Raw genomic sequence first — 17,141 nt, forward strand, 5'->3', positions numbered from 1 at the left:
GGGAGAAGACAAATAGACTGCAAAAACAGTTCTCTTCTCTCGCTATTATATATTATGCACATATCATGCGGACCGTGTACCAGCGAAGATCGTACTAATAATTTTTTGTCGGAAAATTCGAGGGAAAGGTAACGAACAAAAAGACCAAACTTAGCGCAGTTTATTTATATTTCAACTCATCATTTCAGACCAATTTTCGTCACAAAATATCAATAATTAATGTTAAAATTAAGTTTAAATAATATTAATTATTAAGTTTATTCTTCATGAAAGCACTTATATAAGGGGAGGTGCAAAAAATGATCTCGTCTCATTCAAATTTACTTCATGACGAAGACGAGACGAATAGTTGTATCAGACGAGGTGGTCTGAGTGGTATGAGGTATTTAATTGTTGAGCTTGCCCGATTATTCCATTTTAACTGGGTATCTCTTAAATAGAGTTTAGTGTCTCGAATTTGCGCCTTGTACCGTTATCTACGTGTCAGATTTTAAGGCATTAGAACAATTTCATATAGAAATCAGAAAAGCGATTTTACTTAAACTTTTAAGTAGAGAACTAAATCTTTCTAAACATCTTTCTAAAGACTCAGAAAAACTACATTTGTCCTCAGCCAAACCTCACACAATTAAAAATCGCGCAAGATATAGTGAATTCTGATATCTTGTAATAAATATAAGTAAAAAGTTTTTTAGGGACAGAGCGATGTACTGTATGACCTTGATTGGCCTTGCCGGACTATATAAATGTTTCAAGAGACAGAGACGTAAGAATTAGTTTAGTTTAGTCTGAAAACAAATTCAATTCATTCTCAAATTCGTTCAGCGGAAGGAGCTTGCCAAGCTTGAAAGAATCGAAGAGGAGGAGAAGTTTAAATAAATCTCGTCAATTGACTTGAAAATTACATGAAATTTACACAAAAATATTTATTAATTATTATCTGGGTCTAGCAATCCTAAAAGTAGTTCATATCGATTTCAATTTAAGCGGTTAGGTCAGCAATTAACTAACGAATAACTAAGCCATCCTCGAATATTTACGATGTCGAGGTGAGTATCTAAGTTCTGTCTTAATTGATTGCAAGTTTCTTTTTTTCTTTTTTTTTTTCTTTTTGGGGATTAAATCTATTTATAGAAATGCTTTCACATTGAAGTTCTTTGTCCTGATATGCCTGATACTCGCTTGGAGCATATTATATAAAAGCAATGTAAAGACACTTGTGAGGATATTTGTGTAGGAATTTACGAAAACATGTGTTTGTTAGTGCAAACTTGCAAAAAAAAGAAAAAATTAAATAAGAAATATTTCACTATTAAAACATTTTTACAAAATATTTCTTAAGGATGTTTAAATAATCAAAACGAAAATATCTGCAAAGTTTACCACCCATCTATGTTCTTGTATTTATAATAAACCCACATTAATTATAACAAATACATATACACATACACATGTGTACTGCAAAATAAAAAGAAAAAGGCACATATTTTCCATATTATTATGAACTTTGTAGTGAATAAATGGTTTGCCTTGCAAAGGACCCCTGCAGTTCATTACTCTAGTATACAAAAGCGTTTTTTGTTACTTGCATCAAAGCTTGCCAGATTAAGTGATTTCCGTAATCACCAGTGTGGGATTTTGTTTCGCAATTTCTCACTTTTTACAAGTCATGTTAACAAAGTCTGGAACTGGATTTGACTACTGATGGATGGTAAACATCGAAAATTCCGTTCGTTATTTTCTTCTTTAATTTTTCTCTTATCACATAATGAATAAGAAACAAACTTTGGCACTTGGTGTCCACGAAAACCAAATCTTTTAGTTCTTTGATGCGATAGCTAAGTGATGTAGTATTAAGAACATCTACACAATGCAGATGTTATCTATGTACTTAATGCTGTTATAACATTAGTTATGAATTAATTACAATGCGTTCACTTGTTACTTAAAAGAATTTCGAGTCGCTTGAGATTACTTCGTAACCATAGGCAGTAAGTAGTAGGTAGGTAACTAACTACTAACTACTCGTAGCAAGAGAATGAAATAATCTGGCAAGCCAAGCATGGAGCATGGAGGAATCTCTGCATGCTTTTATGTCCTTTAGTTCAGCAGCATATAGTGCTAACGTATTCATCATACATACAGGCATACAAAAATTAAATGTAAAATATGTGAATTATTTCATTGCATGTAAGTAGTCCGAGTGCATGTACTCATATGGATATTGTCACACTATATACACTATACATTATGAAGAGGAAGTGTTGAGTGTATGTGTTGCATTTTTGTTTTAATTCTAAAGCCACACACAAGTCCATTACGATCTATATGGAGAATCTGTCCCTTTGCATATAATGAGCATAAAAACACTCTATGCACACTCGCACATATATATATCTACACATAAACAAACATACGCTTACACGTATGTTTCATGAATGTAAATTCACTAATAATTAATGTTTGTAACGACATGGTGCTATGTAAGGCACGTCAATTTTCTTTATGCACGATTCCATGCATGTACGTATGCGTATGCTTGCAAAAAAATATATGTGTTAAGAGTTTATTAAAGTGTTAAATGTTAAGATTTTAAAAAAAATCAATCAAAAAAAGAAAAAAAAAAGTAAGAAAATTACATTCATTCGGTCATGATCGAATCTTTTATATCCATAGCCGTTATCCTTAAAAAGACGCAAAATCGTGTAAAAGAACTCAATTTTCATGCTCTATAAAACGGAATGGGCGCGGCTGAATTTTTTTATTTCCAAAATAAAAATTTTATTTATTTATCGTATAAGCGTGTGGGCGTTGTGGGCGTGTTCTTAAGTAATTTTCAAGTTCCTTTGGAAATTTGTAGGCGAAATAGAAATCTTCGCTAACGACGGAATGTTTACCACAAATACTACACAGTTGCGCAGACAGACAGATAGATTGACAAATGAACAGGCGGACACCTTTAGGCGTATTTCACATTTGAAACTGATCAAGAATTTATATGCATAATAGAATTTCTTCTGCGCCTTATTACGGTATTGAAATTTAAATTCGATTTCGATACACAATAAAATAGGGTAGGCGTGGCCAATTTCTTCCATTTTTGTACAAGTGCTACGACATCACTCATGGCAAGTGCATACAAATTTTTGTAAATTCATTCGCTATAGTTTATGAGTAATGGGCAAAAAACGAATTTTTTACTCCTTTTCAAAAACAGATGTGTCCCTCCTTTACGTGGCACTGCAGACGTATCCTTCCATCGATTTAACCCATTTTCAATACCAGACTACGTGCAAGAATTTCCAAGACTCCTACTAAGTTTGAACTTTATTTGTGCTGACAGGATAATGTTTACAACAGACATTGCACAGACGGACAGACGGACATGCTTAAATCGATTTTGAATTTGATGCTGATCAAGAATATACACACTTTGTTGGGTCTCAGATGCTTACTCCTGGGCTTTGCAAACATTTGGACAAAGTTAATATACTCCTCATTCTTCGGTAATGGGTATAAAAAAAGAAAGGAAAAGAAACCTTAAAAAAAAAGAAGTTTAAAGAAAAAGAAAAGAATACTTAATGCTATTGTTTGCGGTTGATAAGCTCGAGCAAAAAAATACCCTCGTTTTTCGTTGAATGCAAGATAATTTATCGTTATGCTTTAAAGCAAAACACCTGTCGTCTTTATTAAAGATGGTTAACAGAACAAAAAAAAAAAAAAAAAAACAACCTAGTGGTTTTAAATAAGCATATAAATGCACACATTCATCCAATCATGAATTACGTATGTATATAAGTTAAAGAAATGCATAACAATAAATTCAATATAAAAATTCACATACACGTAGATACGATACAGATACAGATGCAGATACAGATACAGATATCAGATAATTATGATGACGATGACGAAAGTGATGATAATAATAATAATAATAATGATAATGAAAATGATGATAATGATAATGATGATAATGATGATAATGATGCACATATTCTCATATGCTGCGTATGTATGTGATATTGAAATTCTGGATAAAGCATAAAAAATCATAAAATAAAAATGAACGAATAAATAACACAAAACTAGTTTTTAATTTCGTGGCCAATTTTGTGACAATCTGTGCGAGTTAGTTGTCTATATAGTGAAACTGCCGGTCATACACATAGCGAAAGTATGAACGATGCTCTTTAATACGCGATGCAAGAAGTACAATAGCTCATCATCATCGAGGCAAACCAACTTCATGATTGTGGTGCCATCTTTTGTTTTTTTAGCCGTTTGCACTGAATGTGAATTGTTGGCTGGTATGCATTGAATGCGTGTTGCAATGTTGTTTTATTTGGTTTCGACAACAATAACTGCAACAACAACAACAAGAACAATAACAACAACAACAACAACAAGAACAACAACAAATACACCAGCACAGAATATTTGTCTTTCTTCTTTTTCTTTTCCTATTTTTTTTTGCCTTTTTTTTTATTTTTATTTTTTTGATGCATCAATTGTATGCAGGTTGGTATGTATGTGTGAAATATATCGCATACAGATTCGTCGTACAAATAAAACAAAAACCAAAAAAATAAAAAAAAAAAAAACCTCAACTCTCTATGCTGGATGGATGTTAGGTAAGTGCAGTGTGAGAGGACACGACAACGACTACGTTTTCAAGGCAACAAAAGTATGCAGCAAAGGTATGTATGTAAGTAAGCAAGCGGTTTTACCCAACTCTGTCTTACTTACTTCTCCACATGAGATATGATGAGACTGATGAAGTGCAGACAGCACGCAGCATCAAATGGCTTTTTGTTTAATTTTCATACATACGCTTCAACCAACCTCATAGTCGACTTTATGCACTTCTTTTGTAAGTATAACAAGTGAAACGCATAAGCATATGCGTGTGTATGCATTGCTCGAGTATATTTATACTCTATATGCATGTGCCTTTTTTTTTTTTTTTTTTTTTTTTTTTTTAAATAATTAATTGGGGGTGTTTTTTAAAAAAAAAAAAAAAAAAAAAAAAAGTCAGCGGACCGGAATGGATACGGTGTGATAAGAGTTGATTATACAAACATGTGTGTGTGTGTGTGTGTGTGTGTTTTTTTTCCATTTTTATGATAATAATAATAAAGGGCTACACAGAAGGGCCGTATATATTTGGTTTGAAAACAAAGCGAGAGAATCGTTTGGAGCACACAATAAAGATAATGTCAGTATTCGGATTCACTTGATTGCTAAGATGTAGGAACACATTTGATGTAAAAAATGTTTCGACTAATAAATAGAAAAGTAATATATAATCATTTGTAATGAAGTATAAATTGAGACATCGAGCCTTCCGGTTTCGATTGCATTGCGAGAGGAGGCGGAGAGGATGACTGCACTTACGACAGAAGTCGAGACTTTCAAAAATAACTTCAAAGAAAGAACATTTGTTTTTTGAATGAAATTCAACAAAAATTATTTTACATACATACATACATACATACATACATACATACACAACTCAGTTCTTTTTCAAAGTCCATATTACATATATTTCCCCTTTGTAGTCCTTTGTTTTGCTTTTATACTATTAGAAAAATCTGCAAGGGGAATAAATGCACACTTAAAAGAAGGAAATTCTTCGCTTGGTTCGTCGGTAATATTTTCCATACATAGTTTGTTTTAACTCAAAAATTTCATACCATACTTTATACGGTTAACTCTGTTTACATGTGTTTCAACTTACGCGGCCATGAAAAGTAATTGAAAGGACGACATATACGCTATATACAATACTACATATAATATGTTTTGTAAAATTTTATAATTTATGTTTTACAACAACAATCTCTTTAGAGCCGTGAGAGAAAGTCGCTTCGCTTTAAGTATTTTATACTTAAGAAGTTTATACGAAAACAGTTTACATCTTCACTCTTTTGTGTTTGATTTTTTATTGTATTATTGGATATGGTGTAATCAGCAGTTTTCTTAAGATTCTCTCGGATCTAAGAAAGAAATCAACGCATCATCTTAGAATCGGTCTCCTTCTTGCATTTAATTTTTACAGATCTTTTGCTCCGTTGCGTATCTTTCGAAATCCGTTTGACGGTTTTCCGCGTTATGGACTTTTCTCCGGATTTACTATACGTACGTTCAGGATCTTCCTTATTTACAATCTGCCGGCTGTTCATTCTGATTAAATATTAAGATCCGCTGGGTTCGTTGTCGAACTTAACTTAAAGCATCTTGCCGTAAGAGCCATGGAACTGAAAAACGGCGCCTAAACCTGAGAGATCCCATACTATGTCTTATCAAAGCGCACGCACACACGCACACACGCACAAAAAAAGTCAAGCATGGAGTCTAGGTTGAGACGCTCGATTCTATGTCCTGTTAAGCAAATTTAGGCAGCCAAGGGTGGCATTTGCATTAGGGCATCCGTTCCTTTGAATATCATTTAACGAAAACTTAAATGGTCAAGTATAACGGTTAAGGTGACATGTCCGATGTAATATTCTGCCCGGGAACTCAAGCATTTACGTTAGTCCCGAATCTGCGACATTCGATAGTGTTTTGCTCTATCTACGCTTGTCCTGATAGTTGTCGTAAGTTTTATAGAACGTAGCAGCGTTTCTAAACCGCAGACTCTCAATTTTGTGAAGAGCGGGGATTTTTCCCGGTAAATTTTCATACGGTTTTTTTTAGCCGAAGGGTCCCTTCGCACCATATTTTGTTTTTTTTTTTTTTTCATAATGCATGTCAAAAGGAATCTGCAGAGACGCTTTAAAGTACACATGTTCTTGATCAGTGCAAAATTCTGAAATGATTAAACCATGTCTGTGCGTCCGTCCGTCTGTGTGATGCTTGTTGTTGGCACTCGTAACAATGACGATGTCGACTTGAGACTCGGTAGAAACATTAGAAGTTTTTGCACGCAGGTTGGTATTGAAAATAGGCCACATGGGTCATAGTAGAACCCCGTAGTGAAGCGTAAACTGAACACAACTCCGCTTTTCATAACAAAAAAATATTTTGCTCCTTGCTCAGAAATTATCAAAATGTTCGAAGGCTGAAATTTTTCACATTTACTTTACGTGCAAAAGCGGAAAAAATCGACAATGCTCACACAAAGTTAGAAGTGATTAACTTTTAGCGTTTCCACTCTTTCGAGATTTTATGCGCATTTATTATAACGCAAACAAGACATAACCTTTAAATATTCGCCAATGAAGATATATATTATCGGCCTAAAAATTGCTTAATTCTAAAATGAATATGCGCGATAGGCACCGCGACTAATTTTCTCTAAATAAGCATAGCGGTGGGTATGCGAGATTCCGCCGCATTCGAATATGACTTTCTTACTTGTTTTTTTCATTTTTGTTTTTGTTTTTTTTGACGCAAGCAGAGTTAGTATTTGTTAAAAGGCTGTAATTATTTTCCATGATAAAATATGCATCGATTTGCCATCGATATAACCGATGACATTGCCATCGATATATAGCAAAGGTGTTGCGAAGAAGACTGCGTATGTAATACATAAAATGCGTTGGCATTCTTCTCTTTGCAATTAAAATTTAGCTATCGCGCTCTAATATTATTTTCTCAATATGCTATAATACTTTCTTAGCATAATTACGTGTTAGGATTATTTCAACCTTCACTTTCCGTTGGATAGTTAAAGTTAAAGCTTTTGTAATAATAAGGGATCGATAAGAGCGCCCTGTCAATCAAACAGAATTTCTCCAAAACTTTTCTACAAATCAAAAAAAAAAATGTTTATCGCAACTAAATAGGCATAGAAACAGCATTTCGCCCATTGGCTGAAAAGTGCATAGGAAAGAACGCTGACTTAATGGATGCTACAAAATCCGTTAATTTGAGAAGAAAATAATTTACATAGTTTTGCTCCTCTCACAGCAAGCTTTAATTTTTCGCATAATGGTGTGAAAGTTGCTCCCGCCGAGGCGTAACTTCATCCCAAACAATTAAAGGCTTCAATGATCAAAAACGATATTTTAATGCTCAAATATTTCGGCTGAGATCTAAGAAGAATCTAACTTAGACGTACCAAGATGCGTGCTCTATGATAATTTAAATTGCTTGGGGGGAGATTTGGGCAATCTGGTAACCTGGTGAGGCCAATAACTTGAAAGTTTTTCGAAATATCTCATAAGCACAGTGCTAAGCTAAGAATTGTAATGACTGTCTGTAAGTCGTTACAGAAATGAAGAGAGACAAAGAGGAAGTAAACAAGTCCCTTTTTTTTATGTATTTTGTTTGAGAATTATGGCTATATAATTTCCAAAATCAGTCTGCTTTGAGTATATTCCTGGCACATCCGTTTTGGCTCCATTTAAATAATTTTTTTTCCTTCTGTATTATTAAGATAATTAATTTAACCAGAGCAATAAATGCTAAGATTAAAGTCTTAAAAGGCACTAGCATCTAAGACCATCGGCTATCCGGTATCGGTTATAAGCTATCGTCTTTATTGAAAACTCTATCACACTTGAGATGTGATCTTGATTTTTGCGACTGTTGTCGAGTTGTTACTTGAAATCTTTTACATACTCGGCCACTCACTTGTAATTTATCAATGATTTAAAACAAAATATATGCATCGATAATAATGAGTCGTAATTGAGTACGCGTACTTGTTGCGCACACTGTTGTGAATGCCCAGGCAGATATACAAATCTGGAATGTATATACGATGCGACTTGCAAAAGCGAGACGCTCTCAACTTTTTTTTTTTGTAGACCCATCTTTTTCTCGATTTTTTCTATAAAGTGATTATAAAATTCCTTCATGAACCTCCTACGGAACCTCTAAGGCATGCTTTGTTTAATTCTCTTTTCATGTATACGTGAATAACAATACATTTCTGAGAATATTTGTTTACGAAGTAGCTTGAGAAATAAATAGTAAAAGAATTCTAATATAATATTAACAGATGGTAATATTTATCATGTTATGAACGGTATTCACAACAAATAATATTTTTAGGCAAAATGAAGCAAATAATGAAAGGATCTGCGGTTATTAGATTATATGCGTTATACACCCTTTAAGCCGTATGTGCCTTAAGGCGATTTACGTTTTTACACATCTATCACAGTGAAAATCCTAGTCTATCTCTGTTTATATTTTTATTATAAATTTTTAAAATTTTTCAACTTGAAACACATTCACAATAGATTAGATTTAATCTTACGGAGAAATCTTATTGATATTGTTTACGTGGCTATGTAGTTCTATAGTATGTATGAATGTAAGCGTTTACATTCAGGCAATTTTAAATGCCTTATTTATTGTATATATATATTTTTTTTTTATTATTTTTTGCTTTGGTATTTTCTCTCAATTTTTGTTCCGTAAATATTCGAACCATAAATAAATGAATAGACAAGTATAACTATACCGTTATTGTAATATTGCTTCGTTTTGTTTTCATAGTCACTAGAAATGTATAAATGTGCATCGAAGGAATCCATAAGATATGATCAGACATGGCAAGATGTACCAACGTTTTGTTTAAAATTAAAGCCGATAAAATTGCAAAGACTTTTCGCCTAAAAACAATGCCATGTGTTGTGTAAACATTTGATATACAGTGACGTCGACATATAAAGGCAGCATTAAGAGAACTTCGGCGCATATCAATAATCAGAGTGACAGAGCAAGCAATTAAATCCCTGCTAATGAAACGGAGACTAAGTGCTGTTATTGATAACAGAAACACCTCAAGTACCTGAGATTTTGCTAATAATTTATTTTAAAGAAAATGTTGTGACATTCTATCATTTTCGATGTCCACTTGGTCAGCGTGGTTAGACAGATTGATATAAGCATGTTTTTCTGTTCGTTCGTAGCAATGACTGAGCGCGATCTCAAAATTTAGGTGAGACGGGAAAGCAAAGTTTCAAATTTTCTCTTATCTTATCGTTATCAGGATAAGTTTATAGAGCTCATGAGCTCAAACGCTTTTATTAAAAGTATTTTGCTTCTTTTTTTCAATAAAAACCGATAAAAAAATTATCCATCTAAGATGAAAAGGTGAAGTACACCTCTCTGTTGATAATCAATAATTGCCGAATCACGCATCACATACGATCACGCATCATGCACGATATAGGGTATGAACGGCAGATACAATATATGTGATAGATATGTATATATAAACTGAATCGATTTCGCCTCCATTTTGTAACTAAATACCATACAGAGAGCTTAATGGTGGAGGTATTAAGTGGTCCAAGACTAAAATCGAATAAAACTCGTCTTTCTTGTTTTCGTTCGACAAATTACTTTTGTTTTCATAAACGGATTGACTTTATTGTTCTTCGATTCTCTTTTTCTTTCGTATTTTTTGTTTTTTTAATTATTCGCATTTTATCGGAAACCTTTTTGCATAAACTATTTATATATTCTTTGAAAGCTTAATGTCTCTATTAAAAACTTTATTCAAATAGATTTGAATATTTATTATCCACAGTTTTTCTTTCTGTGAATGAAAATCTAACTTGAAGGCAGCTATCGCTATACAATTTATGATTGGCCCGAAACTAGTTAAGCTTTTTAAATTAAAACAAGTGATAGCATTATAGTCGTTGAATACCCAAAATGGCAATACCTAATGAAATTCTTCACTTACATCCATGATAATAAAACACCAAAAATTATATTTCTCTTCCTTGTAAACGCATAATGTTCATGTGAGCCCACATTTGGCTAAGTCTTCCGGACCCATCTATTCTAAAATTACTACTTTTATATGGTACTTTCTGGGGAGATTGAAAAAATTTGTCCACCCGATCCAAATTTTTTAACCTCAATTTAATATGCCGATATACTATTATTCAACGGGTTGTCAGATGGGTACATAACAGATCTCAGTCAATAGCTCCCGGAGCTATGAGGCAACAAAAGAAAAAAAAAAACCACTCGCTTGGCAAAATTTAATTTTATTGTGTGATAAAATCATGGCAGCGCTTCTGCAATCTTTCCTGAATGTCCTGAATAAGTCCGTCAAGGCCCTAAAAAACACTTGCCACAATAATCTATTGGATTTGTTTTTAGAAATTTATATCCTGGAACAATCTTTTTAAAGATTGTGAACAAATAATACTCGCTGGTGGCCAGATCTAACGAACTTCGGTTCATTGTCACTTCGTGCAATCGTGCACAATCGTGAATGATTAAACCAACTTTTGAGATCTTTTAGATGTCAACTGCTTCTTTCAATCTCACAAACACTTCGCAATCCTTTTTTGTATGACTGTTTCGGTCTGTGTCTGTGCGACTTTGTTTAAAATCGTTAGATCATTAACTGTTGAACTGTTCCGTTTGACGAAGAAATATTGTCACAACACTTTTCAAGCCAATGCTGACTTTAAATTAAATGAAATTTTTTCCCATCAAACAGTGATGCTCAAGCACATAACGCACAACATTTGGATTGTTTCATTGTTGCAATGATGAAAATTATATGAAATTTTGCAATTTACGCGACTATTATTTTGTGACCTAATTAGCGTTGAGTTGGTTTCCAAAGCATCGCAAGCGGCCTCCCTATAGAACTAACTTACTAACCTTGAAACAAAATTGATCCACACTCCGCAATGCAGCTGAGATTTCGGTTTATTTCTTTTTATCATATTAAACCATACTAACCATTACGTATCGAAAGATGTAGTTATTCTAATTAAAGTTTCAATGTAAAATCGCTAAACGAAGGAGGAAATAGAAGGAAATGACGCCAGCTGAAAGGAAGTTCTGGAAATTAGTCGCTGCACAATGATTTTAGTTGGGTAAAATTTCGCAGCAACAGTCCTTGATTTGATTGTTACTTGACGGGAAAATGTTACATAAAATGGTTTAGTTCAACTTGCGCCTGTAGCGAGCATAATAGGCCATCACTTGCGTTAACTTTGAGAGTAGCCACAGCTGCAATTATTCGTGCACACTTTGTCAATCACTTATGTCTGACAAAGTGTGCACGAATCAGCGAAAAAAGAAATAAAAATAATTTTTTGCTGATTCTTCTTTTTATTATCATCATTAATTTATTGTACATTGTTTGCTACAGTTTGTGAATTTCTCTTTACCATAAATATTTGTAAATTTTCAATAAATTATGCAGAATGATTTAAGCAATAATTAGCATTGTTTTTTCGGTTATCTATTAAAGCTGGTTAAGGAGATTAGCAAACCACGTTGCTGGTCTTAAGTTCTTGAGTACAAAGAAGTCGAAATCTGCGCATAGTCGTATTACATGCAACATCACCTTGAGTTGTTGAGTTGATGAAATGCGTCAATATTCTCAAGCTATTGAAACAAAAGTAGGCTTAAGTAGTAATTAACAATGAAATTCGTTACTAGGACTTGAAGGGCATCACAATCGAATGCATTTGGTAAGGATGAGTATAAAAGCCTGTTTGTTGTCTTGTTTGGAAAAAAAAGGCATTGAGTGAATGAGAAGATTATCCCATATGGGTTGATCTAAGCACAAGCAACAGATACTGTTAGCGCTATCTTTTTTGCTTATCGTGTCAATCGTGAAAATCTTTTCAAAAAAATCCAAAAGTGTCATTTATCTGTTTAACATCTCTTTGCAATACAACGAAATATTTTTACCACACAAAGCTCTAGTGTAAAGTCGCAGACCTTCTTACTATACATTATTGGGTAACAGAATATGATTGATGTTAAGAAACTTGTCTCGTAGCTGCTTAAATGTAGTCAATAAATGACCCCCTTCCCGACATGGATGTTTCTCTCTTCTATTACACGCAAGGACAAAACATTACATATTTGATTTTGAAAAGTTCTTTGCGTTTACGTTAATGATAAGATCGGCACAAGTTATATTTAATATTTAACTTAACATCTAAGTTAAACAAGTCATATTTTAATAGAAAAAAAATTGAAATATTTTTAAGGATTTTTTTTTCTTCTATACCTTTCTTGCAGGTGACATCTTGTCCGGTGTGTGTTTTGTCGGTCAACTGGATACGCATTCCTTAGGTGTTTTCTTAATAATACCTCTATGCATTTACTTATCGATTGGTGCTCTCTTTTTGTTGGCTGGCTTTGTATCATTATTTCGCATTCGAACTGTTATGAAGACGGACGGTAAACGTACGGATAAACTGGAGCGTTTAATGATGCGCATTGGTTTCTTTTCGGGACTTTTCATATTACCAGCTCTGGGTTATTTAGGCTGTCTATTTTATGAGTATTACAATTTTGACGATTGGATGATTCAGTGGCATCGCGATATTTGCAAGCCTTTCTCTATACCGTGCCCGGTAGTGAAAGCGAATAGTCCCGAAGCGAGGCCAATATTTCAAATTTATATGGTTAAATATTTGTGTTCAATGCTGGTGGGCGTCACTTCGAGCGTTTGGCTGTACTCAAGTAAAACTGTTGTAAGTTGGCGTAATTTTGTAGAGAGACTGCAGGGGAAGGACATCCGGAGTAGAGGACAGGCTTATGTATAAATCTAAAATAAGTAAGTTTCTCAACTCTAACTAGTGTTAGTTTTGTAATTTATGTTTGTAAAATAATTAATAATTAAAAAAAAAAAAAAAAAAAACATAAGACATGTGACCACCAGGCAATTGAATGCTCAATCTTGTTTTTTTTTTTTTGTTTAACTTTTGTAACATATTTCGATTAAAGAGGAAGGAAACTTTGCTTAGAAAAAAGCTTTCGAGTGAAACCAAATGTTTGCTTAATAAGTTTCGAACTTCATTTTTATTTATACGAGTTTTCTACGTTACATTTTATCGATAGTTGTAGAAGCTAAGTGCATAATTTAAGATATGACAGAGTACTTTGTGAAAATTAAATGTGCTGCCGTTTTAGTCTTAAAACATATTTTTTGCTTATTACATTTATACATATATATATATATATTCTCTGATTATACCGACCATCGAGCAGATCTAATAATTCCATAATTCCGTTTGTATACCAAACGGATTACCAAAGACATCTTATATGCCCTTGTCCGTGCATTTGTCCGTGCATTTGACCAATCGTTTTTCGTTTACCGAAATTGACGCATAAAGACTTGGATCTCCAACCATCAAGTTTGATATCAGCTCTAACCATAAAATAAAGAATTAAACTAAAATCTGGCAAAAACACAATCCTCAGCAAATGTTGAGTATTTTTTAGTAAGGTCGTTCCTAAGTTTATCCTCGAAAATGCTCTCTCGCACTCTCATCGTTATCGAAAGAGTTATGAAAGTGGTTGGTATATGCAATTCGCTTTAAAGCGAACGAAACTTTCCTATTTGTTTAATATTCGTTTAATTTCTTATTTAATTTTTATTTATGTTTTTTTACACATATATATAAATATATATATATATATATATATATATATTTTTGTGTTTTTTTTGTTTAGATGAAAACAAGCTTTATACCTGCTCTAAAAAAATAAAAATAAAAGCTTAATTATTAGTTGTAATTGTATAAATCAGCAAATCGGAGCCTGTTAAAAATTTTACCGCCATTCTAAGCCGTCCGTCCTAGTGTAGACAAACCTATCTTTCAAACAAATTATTATATATTATAAATTTGTTAATAAATAAAGGATAAATAAAATGCAATAAAACTAGAATCGAATTGGTAGAGACAGTATAGTGCGCCAAACACGTTCAGCATTTGTTTTCTAAACTAATTTGCAATTAAACTCAATTTTACGGAATAAGAAGCAGAGATCATGTCTGAATAAGGCAATAAGGTGCTTCCTTTTTATTGTGAATGCATTTGTTGTAGGTCAAGTCTCAAATCCCACACAAAATGCTTGCTAATCGCGAGACTTTCAAGTTTCAAGTTATAATCTCTGCCTTTCATAAATAGATAGATGAAATTAGTGCAACGCTTTTCATTTCCATTAGTGATGGCCTAATCCATTAGAAAGGCCAGCAGGAAGCAGCTTTGTGTAAGCCATCCCCATTTACAACCGTAATAGGGAAGCTGGTAGAAAAAGTTTCCATTCAAGGATAATAAATCTGATTTTTGATAAATTCGGTTTTTTTTTTTTTTTGGCTCCAAGTTTCTTACTACTTTACTTTAAACCATTTTGCTACAATCCACCTCTACCCGCCTCTAAACATAAGCATCGTGAGGTGCTTCTACTATTAGCTTTTCTAATTTCTTTAAATCCCCTATCATTGAAAGCGTGCAAATACCAAAACTGACACCATAGGCTCTGAGGTTCTTAAGAAAATAGTTTTAGAATTATAAGCGAACAAATGAAAATACAAATAAATTTTACTTAGAAGTAAATAAAAATTTAAACGAACTTTCCTTGAACTCTTGCAACGATAGTTTTATAAATTTTCTTTATTTTATTTTTTACTCTTTTATTTTCATTCATATACACCCTTAATTTTAGTAATTTTATCTCACCATCTACTATTTGCTGTGCTCCAGGTGTTCTCTAAAAAAAGGTAAAAAAAAAAACAACAACAAACAAAGTATGAAAATAATATATAATTCACTAAGAAAACGTCCTCCAAATGTGCTAAAAAAAAAAAAAAAAAAAAAAAATCTTCTTAAATAAATATTGTTAACGAAATTTATTTTATATGCAGAGTGACTCTACATAGATTTTCATCTATTGTTCCATTTCAAAGCAATTAATTACACTATACGAAAATATTTATGTATTATACATAACTCAAACTTGGTTTATTAATGACGTTGTAGTCATCTGTTCAAATTTATATTAATTTTTAAGTCAGAACTTAACAAAAAAAACCAATAATTATATACTCTCTCCAATAATAATAATTTAAAAACAACAATCAACTGCCATTTTTATATAACAAAATTGTTATTCGAGTTTCTTAAAATTTTTATTTTAAAATATAAAGAACAACAATTGTGTAAAAATAAAAAATAAAATATAAAAATAATAAATAAATAATTATTTTTAGGACATGTTTGAGCATAAAAATTACTAATTATTAAGTAAGAAAGAAAGAGTAACCAAGAAAACAAATAAGAAATAAATCATATTATTGTTAAAGACTGAGAAAAATATGAAAATTAAATAAAAATTGTTTTTCTTTAATTCTTCTCAGAAACTCCCCAAACTCCCTAGAGATTAGATCAACGATCGACGATCAATCAGCAAATATTTGATACCCATCGTACTTAGGTTGTGCATGCCTTAGTACAAATGCATGCATTATTTTTGGATGCTCGGAATTTTTTCTAATAGAGATTCGTATCAAAAATATTGCCGCAATGAATTCCATAACCGGGTAACCGGGTATGCAAACAATTTGTTTTACTTAGTGCACTCAAAGTCTCTTTACAAATTGTTGTGCACTCTGTGATTTTTCATTATGAGAAAATTTCGGGAACAAAGACAAATGTCTTACCTCTCAAGCCAGACAATCAGGCAAATCTTGTCTGCTAATAACGTCATCTTATAAAGGGTAAAAAATATCAAAAGGGATCGGAAAAGATGGTAATATATTTGTCGCGACATGACGACACTGCACTACTACTACTCTAGAAGTGGGCATACTTGAGCATTCTTCTCGCTCTCATCAATGTATAATACAAACATTTGTTGCCAGCATATCAACGCAATATGACAGAACAAACCCGTTTGTACCCGTTTGCAGAAAAACGAAGGTTAAAAAAACCGTTCCCTCTCGGTTCAATCCATTTTCAATAATTGCTGCAGGGATTGCTGCGACTGTGATATTTATGGACATCGAAAACTGAGCGTCATCTCTTAAAATAATCTTGTCCTCAATATTGATTATTTTAATGCATTGTGCATGACATATACAGGCAAACCTATTTTTGTGCGGTAGATAGGGACTGCAGAAAAAAAACCGCACAAAAAAAAATATTCAAAAACTTCATAAATAGCTATAAGAAATAATTTTTCACAGCATATTAAAGAAAATTTTTTTTATGCGGTAGAGAGGGACCGCATAAAAAAAGTCTCACTTAGAAAATATGTCAAAGCTTCACGAAATAGCAAGAAAGTGCTTTCCAAACAAAATAGATAATTAAATTACACATTGAAACATTTAAAAAAATTTTAATTTCTAATTTTGAACAAGGAGAAATTTTCAAAATGTACATAATTCAATACTACTCGTC

At 32.7% G+C, this 17,141-nt stretch overlaps 1 protein-coding gene across 3 annotated transcripts in view; it reads left to right on the forward strand.

The window, feature by feature from the left end:
- LOC119631888 (frizzled) overlaps positions 1 to 17,141 on the forward strand; it is a 193,749-nt gene that overhangs the window by 117,753 nt on the left and 58,855 nt on the right. The window contains exons 5-6 of one of the 3 annotated variants that reach the window (XM_038024446.1): positions 12,970 to 13,510; positions 15,409 to 15,476. The exons of 1 other annotated variant lie outside the window; for it this stretch is intronic. In XM_038024446.1, coding sequence (XP_037880374.1) covers positions 12,970 to 13,499 — 530 coding nt within the window. In that variant the 3' untranslated portion in view covers positions 13,500 to 13,510; positions 15,409 to 15,476. Of the gene's footprint in view, positions 1 to 12,969; positions 13,595 to 15,408; positions 15,477 to 17,141 lie in introns of those variants that run through there. One more of the 3 variants, XM_038024445.1, reaches the window with a different exon arrangement.

The sequence above is a fragment of the Glossina fuscipes genome, unplaced genomic scaffold (genome assembly GCF_014805625.2).
Source record: "Glossina fuscipes isolate IAEA_lab_2018 unplaced genomic scaffold, Yale_Gfus_2 1, whole genome shotgun sequence".
Classification (NCBI taxonomy): Eukaryota; Metazoa; Arthropoda; class Insecta; order Diptera; family Glossinidae; genus Glossina; species Glossina fuscipes.